This window comes from Triturus cristatus, chromosome 10 (genome assembly GCF_964204655.1).
Source record: "Triturus cristatus chromosome 10, aTriCri1.1, whole genome shotgun sequence".
Taxonomy (NCBI): Eukaryota; Metazoa; Chordata; class Amphibia; order Caudata; family Salamandridae; genus Triturus; species Triturus cristatus.
The window spans coordinates 870241263-870255619 of NC_140593.1; the positions used below are offsets into that span (position 1 = coordinate 870241263).

General features: G+C 43.9%; 1 protein-coding gene across 1 annotated transcript in view; it reads right to left on the reverse strand.

Moving 5' to 3' along the window:
• Positions 1-300: 300 nt before the first annotated feature.
• LOC146796138 (uncharacterized) overlaps positions 301-14357 on the reverse strand; it is a 34129-nt gene continuing 20072 nt past the window's right edge. Inside the window, exons 2-3 of the mRNA XM_085628525.1 lie at positions 6827-7183; positions 301-5703 (exon numbers count right to left, since the gene is read on the reverse strand). Coding sequence (XP_085484651.1) covers positions 7103-7183 — 81 coding nt within the window. The 3' untranslated portion in view covers positions 301-5703; positions 6827-7102. The remainder of the gene's footprint in view (positions 5704-6826; positions 7184-14357) is intronic.

The window sequence follows — 14357 nt, forward strand, 5'->3', positions numbered from 1 at the left end:
GTTTCTTTAGCAGCGGAATAACTTTGGCATGTTTCCACGCCCCAGGTACGGATGCTGAAGACAGAGAAAGGTTAACTCGATCAATGTTCACAGGAGAAATAAGGGCATGGAACACGCTGAGCCACCTGGTAGGCCTCTAGGTATTCGTGGTGGTGGTGGTGGTATTGGTAATGTTGGTGGTATTGGTGGTATTGTAGAAGTGGACCTCAGCTAGTCCTACCAGTGCAAGGGGTTCGCCCTTCTCTGCACAGAGTCCTCAGACCAATAGGAAGAAGTTGGCACAGAAACTGGAATAGAAAATACAAAGTTTAATAAACCTCCTGAGGTTGAACTACATTCACACAGCACCCTTCGGTAATGAATGAAGTAGCACATCGAACAGAAGGAGCATGGTCCTTTTATACCCACACAGGGGCTCAAAAGAAGGCGGTACAAGTACAGAAGAAGGTTTTATGTACATATAAGGTCATATAGAAATGCACAGTCGACAAGTAGGAGTTAACAGTTTGTCAATGCTAGTAAACACATCCTGACAGTTACATACTACTAACAGCTGCAAGGACAGCTGCAAACTCAACTGGGCATGTGCGAAGGTGGAAGATACTAAATATAGTTTGTTTCTAGGCAGATTACAAGAGCAGTCACCACTGAGGGAGGACAGAGCACATGGTGAGCACGTGGCAGCACATGGCAAACAAAATGGCTACCAGAAATACAAAATGGATTCCACAAAATGGACAAGATAGCCTCTAAATACAAGATGGCTTCCGCTAATGCTAACCCAATCGCTGCCAATTTACAACAGATGACCCTTTTAGCATTAGCTGAAGACATTCATTCCTCTGGGGTAATCTAAATATGCATCCCGTACATCTATTAGCATTATTTCGGCCACCTCTTTATTCAACATTTGTTGGGCCTTTGTTTCTGCAACATACCTTTTGACAGGTATACAGACAGAGATGCAAATGGAGCAAAGCGTTGGACCACATTGGATACATACACAGCATGTAAAAAGTATCGTAATCATTACACACAGGATAGTCAGTAGCTTCCAGCCCCAAGCAGAAACAAAAGTCCCAAACCATCCAGCAAAAGTCCAAGTACCAGTCTCTGGATGAATTTCTACAGCAATCTTATGCAGTTTTGATATTGCGTCATATACTGAAGGTGAGTGATCCGGTATGAATACGCAACAGCTGCTACCGATGATGTGACATGCACCACCTCAATCAGCCAGAACCACATCTAGAACCATTCGGTTCTGAAGAGCTACAATCCTTGCAATTTGCAGCTCCTCTGTAATGTTCCCAAGTGCCATAGCTGTCTGATTGGTAACAGCTTCCACAACTCTAGTCAATCGTCTTATTTTCCTACTGTTTAATGCAGCACCCACAAAGAAGAACAAACCTAAATTAAAATCGACATACTGTTGCAGAGTGGTATCAGTTTGGTTTACTTCATCATTTATTGTCCTTTTGTATCTATTTCTAGAGATATCGTCGAATAATTTAAGGTCCTGGTGGTATGATGCAGGTGCCAGAAACACAAGGGGCAATAGAAAGGACACATAGCACACACCTTACCACCCAGCCGGTAGTTGATAATATCCTTGGCTACCACAGATAAAGTAAGTATTATGTGAGGCTATAAGACTACTGTTATTTACACCTTCAATAGTCAGAATTACAGTACATTCGCTTTTCCCCACTGGAATTCTCCCAATACTGCTTATACATAGATCTGCTTTAGCTCTAGTAACAGAAATCACAAATTGTTCCTTACTGGTAAAAGTTCTCATATTTGTGAAGACATATGGTGTTGAAATATTGTCCGGTTGATACTCTTCCCATTCCCATTTGGTCCCTTTGGCTTGAGGATAACCATCTTTATCTTGGTAGCATACTTTATTAAGGCAAAAAAGAAGCCCGCCTACTGTACGTCTTCCAGATGCAAACAAAAGCGCATACCAAGCCTGACAAGAACCATTATGAGAAAAGGGAAGAGGAATAAAAGGTGTTCCTCTTTTCTTTTGATGTGCAGGTATCATCCCACACACCCAACAGTTGGTAGTATTTGTGTCATGATGAGTATGATGCAACATCTGGATAAAGGTATTATTTAAGTAGGATTGTCGATGCTTCTGCTCATGGCAGGGTAGCGTAAAGTAGTGGTGTTCAACTGATACTGGAGTAGTGGCGATCAAAAGCTCTCGAGCAGGAGCCATTTTCTCAACGAACCAGGTTATTACTGCTACAGCCACCATAGCAACAACAAACCCTATAGCACAAATGATCTTTCTTTTAGCAACAGTTGATCTCATTGTGGACATGATCAGCTTGTCGTTGAAAACAATCGTTGGAGCTCTTATCCCTGGGCAGCCGTTGGTTTCTTCACCGAGGGTCAAGATGGGTGTCGCTACCGATGATGCGACATGCACCACCTCGATCAGCCAGAACCAAATCTAGAACCATTCGGTTCTGGAGAGCTACAATCCTTGCAATTTGCAGCTCCTCTGTAATGTACAGGACTGATCCCCCCCTTGCCACATCGGCATTCCGTTTCACTAACCCAGGGCGGTTGCTCAACCAGTCTATTTCGACGATGCATGCTCTTTCCGTTGTCTCAGTTGGTATCGGGATACTCCAGGAATCGTGTGATCCGGGAAGACTTCCTCAGGTTCATCAGGTGATATGGCTTGGCCACTCTCTGTATCCAGGATGTCCCAATGGTCGATCAAGGCAGCAGGATCCACCAAGGTAGACGGCACTTTCTTGCAGTGGGTGGAGTGCTCCCAGTTCCTCCTGTTCGTCACTCGGACCGCAGTTCTCGTTGAAAGGAGCACCTGCTCCGCGCCGCGCCACCTCGGCTCCAAACTGCTCGACCTCTGGAATGATCGGATCATCACCTGGTCTCCAGGTCGAAGTCCATGGCCTTCACCTGCAGACCTATCAGGAAGAGCTTCTCGAACCTGTTGATGAATAGAAATCAAACTGTCAGTCAATTGTGATAGGTAGTCACTCATCAATACACATGGTACATCATGTATGGGTATGGTATCAAAGTGGCTGGGTTTAGTGTAGCACATCTCTTCAGTGTAATGTGAGGGGCCAACAATGTCAATTCGTATCCTGTCAGACGAGCACTAGTTAAATGCTGCATCTTCGTCTGATTTAAAAGGGCATCAACCGCATGGGGTACTAGCACCAACAGCTTATGTGACTAAACTATCCCTTCACTCTGACGTATTGACACAGCTGTTGCTGCAACTGAACGGAAGGATCCAGGCAACGCACGAACAACAGGATCAAGTACTGCTGAAAAATATGCAGAGGGACGCTGTTTCTCACCGTGTGTCTGCACTAAAACTGAAAGTGCGCGACCATCTCTTTCGTGTACATAGAGTGTAAAAGCCTTGGTGTAATCTGGAGTGCCTAATACTGGTGCAGAACAAAGGGCTTGTTGCAATTATTGGAAAGCATTCTGGCATTCAGTCGTCCATGGAAGGGGGCATTGGAGTATCTTTAGTCAAAAGAGCCAACAGGGGTTTAAAAATATGTGAAAACCCTAATATCCATTGCCTACAAAAAGAAGTAAGACCAATGAATGCACGGACATCTTTCTGAGTATGGGGCACTGGTGTGTCTAAAATAGCTTGAATGCGATCTGGTGTGAGTGCACGTCCCTCCTTAGACAGAAGGTGACCTAAGTAGGTTACCTTCGGTCTACAATATTGCAATTTCTTTCATGACACTTTGTGATGATGGGAAGCAAGAAAAGAAAGCAAGGACAAAGTACATTTTTCACACTGTTCAGGGGTATCGGCTGCCAACAAGATGTCATCGACATATTGTATGAGAGCCACACCTTCAGGCAAAACGAAATAATCAAGTTGTCTTTTTAATGCTTGACTGTAAATACTAGGACTCTCAGTATAGCCTTGAGGAACTCTACAAAATCTATACGATCGATTATTCAAAGTGAAACCGAACAAATATCGGCTATCAGGATGAATAGGGATCGAAAAGAAAGCATTCTTCAAGTCTATCACAGAGAATGTAGTTGCTGTCGGAGGAACCAAAGTAAGAAGTGTCATTATGTCAGAAACCACGGGGTATTGTGGTACTACAATCTTGTTAACTTCTCGCAAATCAATAATGAATCGGTAAATCCTAGTGTCAGTATTTTTTTTCAGAATAGGAAGAATCGGACTGTTACAAACATTGTAAGGAACTTCCTCAACAACCCCCACTTCAATGAGATCATGGACAATACGTATGAGTGCTTCTTCGCCTTCCTGTGAAATTTTGTATTGAGGCAAACGTGGCAGCACAGCGCCCTCCTTGACACTAATATGTACTGGTGGAATAACCATTTGCCCTACATCAGTGTCTGAAGAAGCCCACAAAGTACTAGGGAGTGAAGCTAATGCAATATCCTCTTTAACAAGACAAGCTCTCTCTGTCACAGGATGGTTGTCATTCAAGATAACGCGTACACCTTCTGGAGAACATCGTATCGTAGCCCTGAAATACTTGAGCATCTCAAGACCCACAATATTGTCTGGTGTATTCGGGGAAAGCAAAAATGGACATGGAGCAGTACATTTATCCACATGGAATGCAAGTGGTTGTGACAGTGGGCTAAGGGAAGGGGTTCCATCGAAACCTATCGATGTAATGGTTAAGCCAGACAGGGGAGCCCTTGGAACCAATTGTTTAGACAAGGCGCTACGGGTAGCTCCTGTATCAACCAGAAACTGATCAGTAGAACCCAAAACATGTGCTGTAACATAGGTACCCCTCTGATCTACTGGAACTTCAACTGATTCCTTACCCCATCCTAGGCAATCCTATGCATAAGCAGAATCTTGAAAATCAGACGGCACATAGTCGGACAATTGATATTGGTTCCTTCTATCAAAAGTGTTAAACCCATCCTGCCCACGTATATTAGCATCAAACCTAGCACGATCACCTGTGCTTCCTCTAGGCCCTGAATATCCTGAACGATTTCTCATTTGTCCCTGACCACGTGGACACTGCTGAGCACGCAGTGCTGGACAATCGGAAGCCCAATGCCCAAATTTGTTACAGTACGCGCACTGGTCAACAGACAAATTCGAACGAGTATAAGAAGGGAAAGACGAACCATAAGATCCACGTCCACCTCTATCACTACCTCTTAAAGGCGGACCATAAGCATTTGTTCTAAGTCTTTCCATAATGCCCCAAAAGCTGCACGATCATCAATTTTACGAACAGTTCTCCACATATCAGGCGGTAATATCAATCCAAAAAATAAATCAATATTAGGCAAAGTCATAGTACAAGAGCTAATAGCACCCTCAACTTCCTCATAAAAAGCGGCTGGATTTTTTAGCGGATCAGGCAATGCAGTTTTAAGTGCCATGACATCCGTCCTATTCCAAGGAGTGTAAACCCAATTATAAATGAAATAACCCTTTGCATCGATAGAAACCTTATCATCACTTGTACCCATTCTTTTATGATGAACATACAAAGGCGCGGCCTCCCACATAGGTTTCACATGAACTAATATAGTCTTATCTGTTCCGAAGATAGAAGCTTGTGCCATGCCGGTCTGAGATGTCTGTGCAGCTACGTCTGCAGCCTTTTTCTCCTCTCGCAAACGGACTGCATCAACACGCCGTTTAACCAAACGCCTGATTGTATCAGTCACCTGGGAGAAAACAAAAAGACCATCACTCATTTGCTTACAATTATCTGCTACATCGTCGGGCTCTAACTCCTCAGAATATTTCCTAAACAGCTCAAGGACCTCTGCGGCAAACACCTCAGTAAAATACAGCTGCTCCCTTTCCTGCCAACCATTCATACTATCTAGAAGTTCAGAGGCGGGGGCAGTGCTACGAACTGCTTTACGAGCAGCAGATCAAAGCTGGGCCGCACGCTCAGCGGTCAACATAGAACGAGTTTCTCGTGCCTTGTGTTCCTCCGAACCAGAGTCCTCATCTGACTCATGAGGGGCAGAAGGAACAGTATACAGAGGTGGAGGAGGATCTAATAATAAGAAATCATCTTGTGGTTTATTAAGTATAGGATAGAGGGGCCGCCGAACAGCGTATTGGCCAGTTACCTGTAAATTGCGCTCCCTATCTTCTCTCTCTTATAACTCTTTATTTCTTTGTTTTTCAACTCCAATGCTTTCGCATAAATGTTCTTTCGCTGTTCTTTTTCAATCAAGGCTTGCTTACGCTTCATTCGTTCACGCACTTCTTTCTCCCACATTCGTACACAGTCAAACATATCTTGCCTAGTCTTTCGCTTAAACATACACTGTTCCACATACTCAATCTTTCGTAAATCAAATGACCCATGCGTAGGCCAACGCAACTCAGAATCCTTACGAGTGTATTTATTCCATAATGTGCTGTACATTATAGAAGAAAGACCATACTTAATATACATATCCCTATTAGGCGTCCCCTCCGGGGGGGCCGGTTGTACTTCATCGAGTCTCAAATTGGTACCACTACAAAAGCAACACATCCTACGAAATGTGCTAAAAACAGGCATGCCAAAAATAGTGCAGATTATGCAGTATTATAATCAAAGTAGCACTTAAGGTACCTTTAGTACGATGTGCCGTTCAAATCAATTCAGATAGAGAAAATTCTCCTCATTACCTGCCTATATAAATTGCAATTTATATATGAATCCCATAGAAATCCAAGTTGCCCAATACAAAGTCCAAAATACAAAAGCCGCAGTAAGTGTTACTAAACTACCTTACCAATCCCAGGCATAAAAACCAACAGCAAGCGCCACAGAACAACTCTTACCAATCACTTGGTGTCCAGGTTCCAACTGCCAAGTTCTAAAATCGACCAAATGGTCACTGCACGGCGACTCAACAGAAGAGATCTCAGTCGAGGACCGGCACCACCTGGATGGCCAGATCAGAAAGAAAGGAAAAACGCCGTGGTTGCCAAGACTCGGGTCTCATCGGGCAGCGATCGCGTCCAGAGCGAGATTCCAATCCTTCGTCGCGACCAATCCTTCGGGCATCCGAGTCGCCGATGAGCCCCACGTGGGGCACCAATTTGTAGAAATGGACCTCAGCTAGGCCTACCAGTGCAAGGGGTTCGCCCTTCTCTGCACAGAGTCCTCAGACCAATAGGAAGAAGTTGGCACAGAAACTGGAATAGAAAATACAAAGTTTAATAAACCTCATGAGGTGGAACTACATTCACACAGCACCCTTCGGTAATGAATAAAGTAGCACACCGAACAGAAGGCGCATGGTCCTTTTATACCCACACAGGGGCTCAAAAGAAGGCGGTACAAGTACAGAAGAAGGTTTTATGTACATATAAGGTCATATAGAAATGCACAGTCGACAAGTAGGAGTTAACAGTTTGCCAATGCTAGTAAACACATCCTGACAGTTACATACTACTAACAGCTGCAAGGACAGCTGCAAACTCAACTGGGCATGTGCGAAGGTGGAAGATGCTAAATATAGTTCGTTTCTAGGCAGATTACAAGAGCAGTCAACACTGAGGGAGGACAGAACACATGGTGAGCATGTGGCAGCACATGGCAAACAAAATGGCTGCCAGAAATACAAAACGGATTCCACGAAATGGACAAGATGGCTTCCGCTAATGCTAACCCAATCGCTGCCAATTTACAACAGTTTTGGTGATGGTATTTTTATTAGTCATGGTGCTATTGTTCCTGGTGGTATTGGTGGTGGTGGTAGTGGTATTGGTGGTGGTGGTGGTGGTATTGATGGTGGTGGTGGTGGTGGTGGTATTGGCGATGGTATTGGTGGTGGCCTTAGAGTTGGTGGTATTGGTAGTGGTGGTGTTGGTATTGGTTGTGGTGTTGGTGGTGGTGGTGGTATTAGTGGTGGTGGCATTGGTGGTAATGGTGGTGGTGGTATTTGGAGCAGTATTGGTATTGGTGTTGGTATTGGTGGTAGTGGTACTGATATCGGTGGTGGTGGTATTGGTGGTGGTGTTGGAATTGGTGGTAGTGGTACTGATAGTGGTGGTGGTGGAATTGGTGGTGGTATTGGAATTGATGATGGTGGTATTAGTGGTGGAGGTGGTATTGGTGGTGGTGGTATTGGTGGTGGCATTGGTGGTGGTGCTTCTGGTATTGGTGGGGGTGGTATTTGGTGGTATTGGTAGTCGTATTGGTGGTATTGTTGGTGGGGTATTGGTGGTGGTATTAGTAGTGGTAGTGGTATTGGTGGTGGTGGTATTGGTGGTGGTTGTGGTATTGGTCATGGTATTGGTGGTATTGGAGGTGGTGGTATTGGTGATGGTATTCATGTTGATATTGTTGGTGGTGGTATTGTTGGTGGTGGTATTGGTGGTGGTATTGGTGGTGGTATTGGTAGTGGTATTGATGGTGGTGCCACTGATGGCATTAGTAGTGGCATTGGTGGTGGTATTGGTGGTGGTGGCGGTCTTGGTGGTGGTGGTAACGGTACTGGTGGTGTTGGTGGTAGTGGTATTGGTGGAGGTGGTATTGATATTGTTGGTGGTATTGGTGATGGTATAGTTATTAGTGATGGTGGTGGTATTGTTCCTGATGGTATTGGAGGTATTGGTGGTGGTAGTATTGGTGGTGGTGGTATTGGTGGTATTGGTGATGGTATTGGTGGTGGCATTGGTGCTGGTGGTTTTGGTGGTGGTGGTGTTGGTATTGGTTGTGGTGGTGGTATTGGTGGTAGGGTTGGTATTGGTGGTATTAGGAGCAGTATTAGTATTGGTATTGATATTGGTATTGGTGGTGGTGGTACTGATATTGGTGGTGGTGTTGGTATTGGTGGTGGTGGTATTAGTAGTCGAGGCGGTATTGGTGGTGGTGGTATTGGTGGTGGTTGTGGTATTGGTGATGGTGGTATTGGTGGTGGGGATATTGGCATTTGTGCTATAGGTGGTGGTAGTATTGGTGGTTGTGTTACTGGTATTAGTGGCATTGGTGGTGGTGGTATTTGGTGGTGGTGATATTGGTAGTGGTATTGGTGGTGGTGGTATTGTTGGTGGGGTATTGGTGGTGGTATTAGTAATGGTGGTGGTGGTATTGATGGTGGTTGTGGTATTGATGGTGGTGGTATTGGTGATGGTATTGGTATTGGTGGTATTGGAGGTGGTGGTATTGGTGGTGGTGTTAATGGTGTTGGTATTGTTAGTGGTGGTATTGGTGGTGGTGGTATGGGTGGTGCTATAAGTGGTGAATTGGTGTTATTTGTAGTGGTATTGGTGGTGCTGGTGGTATTGGTGGGGTGGTATTGGTGGTGGTATTGGTAGTGGTATTGATGGTGGTGCCTGTGGTGGCATTAGTGGTGGCATTTGTGGTGGTATTGGTGGTAGTGGTGTTGGTATTGGTGGTGGTGGGATTGGTGATGGTGGTGGGATTGGTGGTGGTGGTGGGATTGGTTGTGGTAGTATTAGTGGTAGTGGTGTTGGTGGTATTGGTGACATTGGTGGTATTGGTGGTGGTGGTATTGGTGGTGGTGGTATTGGTGGTAGTGGTGGTATTGGTGGTATTTGTGGTAGTGGTATTTCTGATGGTATTGGTGGTGGTATTGGTGATGATGGTATTGGTGGTGATGATATTGGTGTTGGTGGGGGTGGTGTTGGTGGGGGTATTGGTGGTGGTAGTATTGGTGCTGGTATTGGTGCTGGTGGTATTAGTGGTGATGGTATTGGTGTTGGTGGTATTGGTGGGGGTGATATTGGTGGTGGTATTAGTGGTGATATTGGTGGTATTGTTGGTGGTATTTGTAGTGGTATTGGTGGTGGTACTGGTGGTGGTGCCGGTGATAGCATTAGTGGTGGCATTAGTGGCGGTATTGGTGGTGGTGGTATTGATATTGGTGGTAGTGGTATTGGTGGTGATGGTGGTATTGGTGGTTGTGGTATTGGTGGTGGTGGTATTGGTATTGCTGTTGGTATTGGTGGTGGTTGTATTGGTGATGGTTGTGCTGGTATTCGTATTGCTGGAGGTATTCGTGATGGTGGTATTCATGATAGTGGTGGTGGTGGCATTGGTGGTGTTGTTGTTAATAAAACAGGCTTTTGAAAACAACCTGTGAGGTGGCTTTAATGCAGATGACATGTATCACAGATGTGCTGTTCTCAGCTTGAGCCCATTAGCACACGGTTATGTGCTACCTGGAATTTACATGAATTAATTTGCTAATCATTTCTAAATCCATTTCACTTGGTGGGGCTGAAACAAACACAAGATAATGCAGGGATAAAGTGATTGAAAGTGGGCGCCCGTGTTACGGGGTCAGCAGTGCAGCTCAAAAAACACACAAGCTGTTTCAGCTGAAGCAGCACATGTCCGGCCTGCAGTAAGAGCAACTCAATAAAGTAAATATGCTTACAGCCTAAATAACAGGTCCCTTGTAACAACCGAAGTAAAGGGGCCAGTAGCGATGGGAGGTTAAAAATGAAGACAAGGCTGTACTAAGGAGGGACTAACAAGCCTCTTAATGAATCCGAAGGCAGCATTTACAAAAGACAATGACACAAGCCAATAAAAATATGGGTGGAGAGTGGGTGCGGTTTCTCTCCCATACTCTACTACAGCTCGCAGAGTGAGCAGCGCATGGTTGTTACCGCTAGGCTTGACTTAAAAATGAAAATATATATTTTTTATTTTTATTTTTTAAATGCAACCTCTTTTCCTTTAGGAAAACGGGCAGCATTAAAAAAAATGATTACTTTATTTAAAAGAAATCACAGACATGGTGGTTTGCTGACCTCAACAGGCCTCCATCTCTGTGCTTTTAGCGATTCCTAATGGGTTGCAAATTGTGACGTGCTTGATTAGTATTCATGATGTAGGTCAATTTGCGACCCACTGGGAATCACTAAATGAAACTCTGTAAGTTTCATACATTAGGAATATCGATTACCTAATTCTGATTCACAGAGAACCCTATTGTGCGAGTCGGTAACCTATTACCAACTTGCAAAATAGGTCGCAATTAGAGAGGGGCATTTCAATGGCGTCCCTTCCTAATAACAACTCACAGGGACATGTATGAATGTTTTACAATCAGAATGCAGTCGCAAAACATTCATATTTTGCCAACTCCATGATGGAGGTGGTACTCCATTCACAAAGTGGTTCCCCTTTGTGAATGTGGGCAGCAACATTTCTTAAGCGCTGCCAGTGGTCCCATGATGAAACATTTCATTTTTCATTTTTGAATGCATTACGTTCTAGGCAACTGGGATGCATTTTTCTTTTTTTTTTTTAAAGTGCTGGAAGCCTAGCTGCAGTTAGATCCTGGTTTCTGCGGCAAAAGGAGGGGAAAGCCACACAGAGGCACCCGCACCGCTGGGGAATTACACGCCCCATCAGCCCCTGCACCAGTTATCACTCACTATAGGCTCTTATGCACAATGCGACCTTGTGCCTGTTATAGCCTGGAAGAACCTGGGCTGGGCGACCCACCTATCGGCATGTTCTCTGGGATGGCACATACAAGCTGAATGGGATAGAAAAAGGAAAAACGGCCAGACAATGGGGAGATATAATAAATACCCTTGACTCCTTCCTTGTGAGGGCAACACATGTACTAAATAAGGAGACTGAGCTTACAGAACAACACCTTTCTATTGAGGACGTAAGAACTAGTCAGCTTATCAATTATGTTCAGCTCTTGACAGGATGTGATGCTGGACAGAGGAGGACTGGGATTTGCCCCCCAGTTTGATTGATAATCATATTGATCCCCCAGCTTGTATGTCCAATACCTTAATGGTTCCTTCAACAAAGAGATGGGGGTAAACAATCTATTGCAACCAAACAAAAGAAGCCAAAGAAATCGATCAGAACTGAACTCTCACCCCAGAACTTACACTCTGTGGACATGGATGTTCTCTTCCACAGACTGGAATGCTATTTTATGGCACAACTACAGCCTCTTTTATCTTGACTGGATCTAATAGAGCAACGTCTTATACAAATAAATATTCATAGAGGGTCCATTCAGAACATGCCAGATAGTAATCGCTTCAGCGCTTTGAATACATTATCTAACTTCTTTGTTCCATGATTTGAGACGAGGGTAGCCGATAGTCAAGGGGTGGAAGTATAGGGCCACAGCATGGTAATCTTCGAAGCGCCCGGAGAGTAATGCACATTTAGAAGCGAATCATGGGAGGGCCCTAACTGACTTAAACTGTGAAAGGGATAATGCCCCCTCGATGGCAAATCACGTTGGCCCAAGATTAGATTTAAACCCCAAAATTATCAACTAACGGTAAAACAAAATTTCTCCCACCCCCGCCCCTAGAGAAACCCATAACCCCAACAGTAATGGGCAAAGAAGGGGGAAATACATTAGGAAAGGCCCCAGAGGGTGCATACATTAGAATAGCCAACTAAAGCTTGTCCATACATCCTTATCCTTGAGATGGTAAATATTAAAGAGCTTAGACAAGGTCAGGTTGAGACAATAGCACAATCTATTATGAAGACTTATATTGGCTTGCTATGTTTACACGAGGTGGCCCTTATTTACATAGGCATATCCTAATGGCAAGAAGAGTATCATGGGTGTGCTTTGCTTCCAAACATATAATATTATAATATATATCGTGGTGAACCTAGATTGTCTAGGATTAGTGGGGAATATGATGAACCAACTTCCAAGTGCCCATCCTTCAGCTCTGAGATATTTTCTCTCCTTTTAAGTCTATTTTATAAACTGAGGACAGAGGTGGGTAAATCCAGATGTGCTAGCCATCCCAACTTGCAAAGTAACTTACAGAGGAGAAATGGCGCAATACCACTGCGTAATAGATATGCCCCATTGGAGAGTCTTGAGGATTGAGACTGACTGGCCCCTAAAGCCAAAACCCTAGTGGCAGTAGGGGATCCTGGGGAGGCCCACATAAAGAAAAGAGATATGAGAGGGGGGTAAACTCTTTAAAGTTGGTTACTTGGAACATAGCAGGTCTTAAGAGAAAAAAAGGATAACCAGGACTGGCTGAGGGAGGCTTCTAAATACTATATATTATGTTGGAGATGTGAGAGGCAGGTCCAGCCTCCTTAGAGGACTTTCGCTCCTTCCAAACCCCAGCGATACTAGCCAGGTCTGGTTAAGCCAGAGGGGTTATTTTGACTCTATTAGCAAATACCATCAATGTAAGAGTCTTCAAGTTCCAAGACATTTTGCCTTATTTTCAAATATTTGTGATCATAATCAATTTTTATAATAACTTATTTGCGGCGGATATGGCACAAGTGGTTGACTTCCTGGAACAGGTGATTGACTAAATAATTTTACGTTATCACAAAGCCCTGGATCTAAAATGGGTGGGAGATTTTAATGTCAAATGTCAAAAGTTGGGGAGCGCTATATGTGGGTTAAAAGACTAGGCAGGTGATAACATGGCCCACTTCAAACATGCTACTTACGATAATGCCTTCAACAGGCTTTTGATGATGTGTAACTTCATGATTTTATATAGTATATACCCACTTCTTGGTACCTTAGTGGCAACATTCGAGAGTGCAGATAAAGGCTGTATGCTAGATTATATAATTGTTTCAAACACGTTCAGAGGGAGACTTAGTGAAAATGCAGGCAACATTGTCAGGGCTTAGTGATCACACTGCTTTGGCTTGTGATCCTAAACAGTAGGGAAAATGAAGAATTATCCAGACAAAGTTCCAAAGCCTTTGCTAGTGAGGAGAAATAGTTTTATATTAAAATAGGACAAAGGGGACAAATCTGATTTCCTTCCTAAGGTTTTGCATCATAAACAGGCATAGATCATAGCCTGTTTAGACCCACATGTGAACCCCAAACAGGTTAAAGTTTACTTTGTGAAACTATTAGGTGGAATCAAACTTTAGCTGATTATGCCGTTTTCATCTAAAAAACATCCCCAGAACGTTGGTTTGATACCTTATGTACTAAGGCTCTATCTAACCAACTTGAGGCTCTACACAGGGTACCTAGAGATTTCCCTTTGATTCAGAATTTAAAGTGTAAATACAAGGAGGCTAAAAGGAATAGATTAAAAATACTAAGGAAGCAAGCATGGGCAGATCTGAGTATGGTAATGGATTTAAAAGATAGTAGTGGATTCTGGAAGGTTGTAAATGTACCCTTTTTTAAGAATGCCGTAGGTCCCTTTAGGATGGGTGACACATTTTCAAAATATTTTTCGAAGCTCCTTTGAGACAGTGAGCTATATTATTCCTCTTTTAGAGAAGGAAAACAACCCCTTCATAGTGTTCTTCAGGATGAGATCTTGCGGGCTTTAGCACAAACTAGTTCCCTTAAAGGCCCTTGGCCCTGATGGGGTTCCTGCAGATATTTTT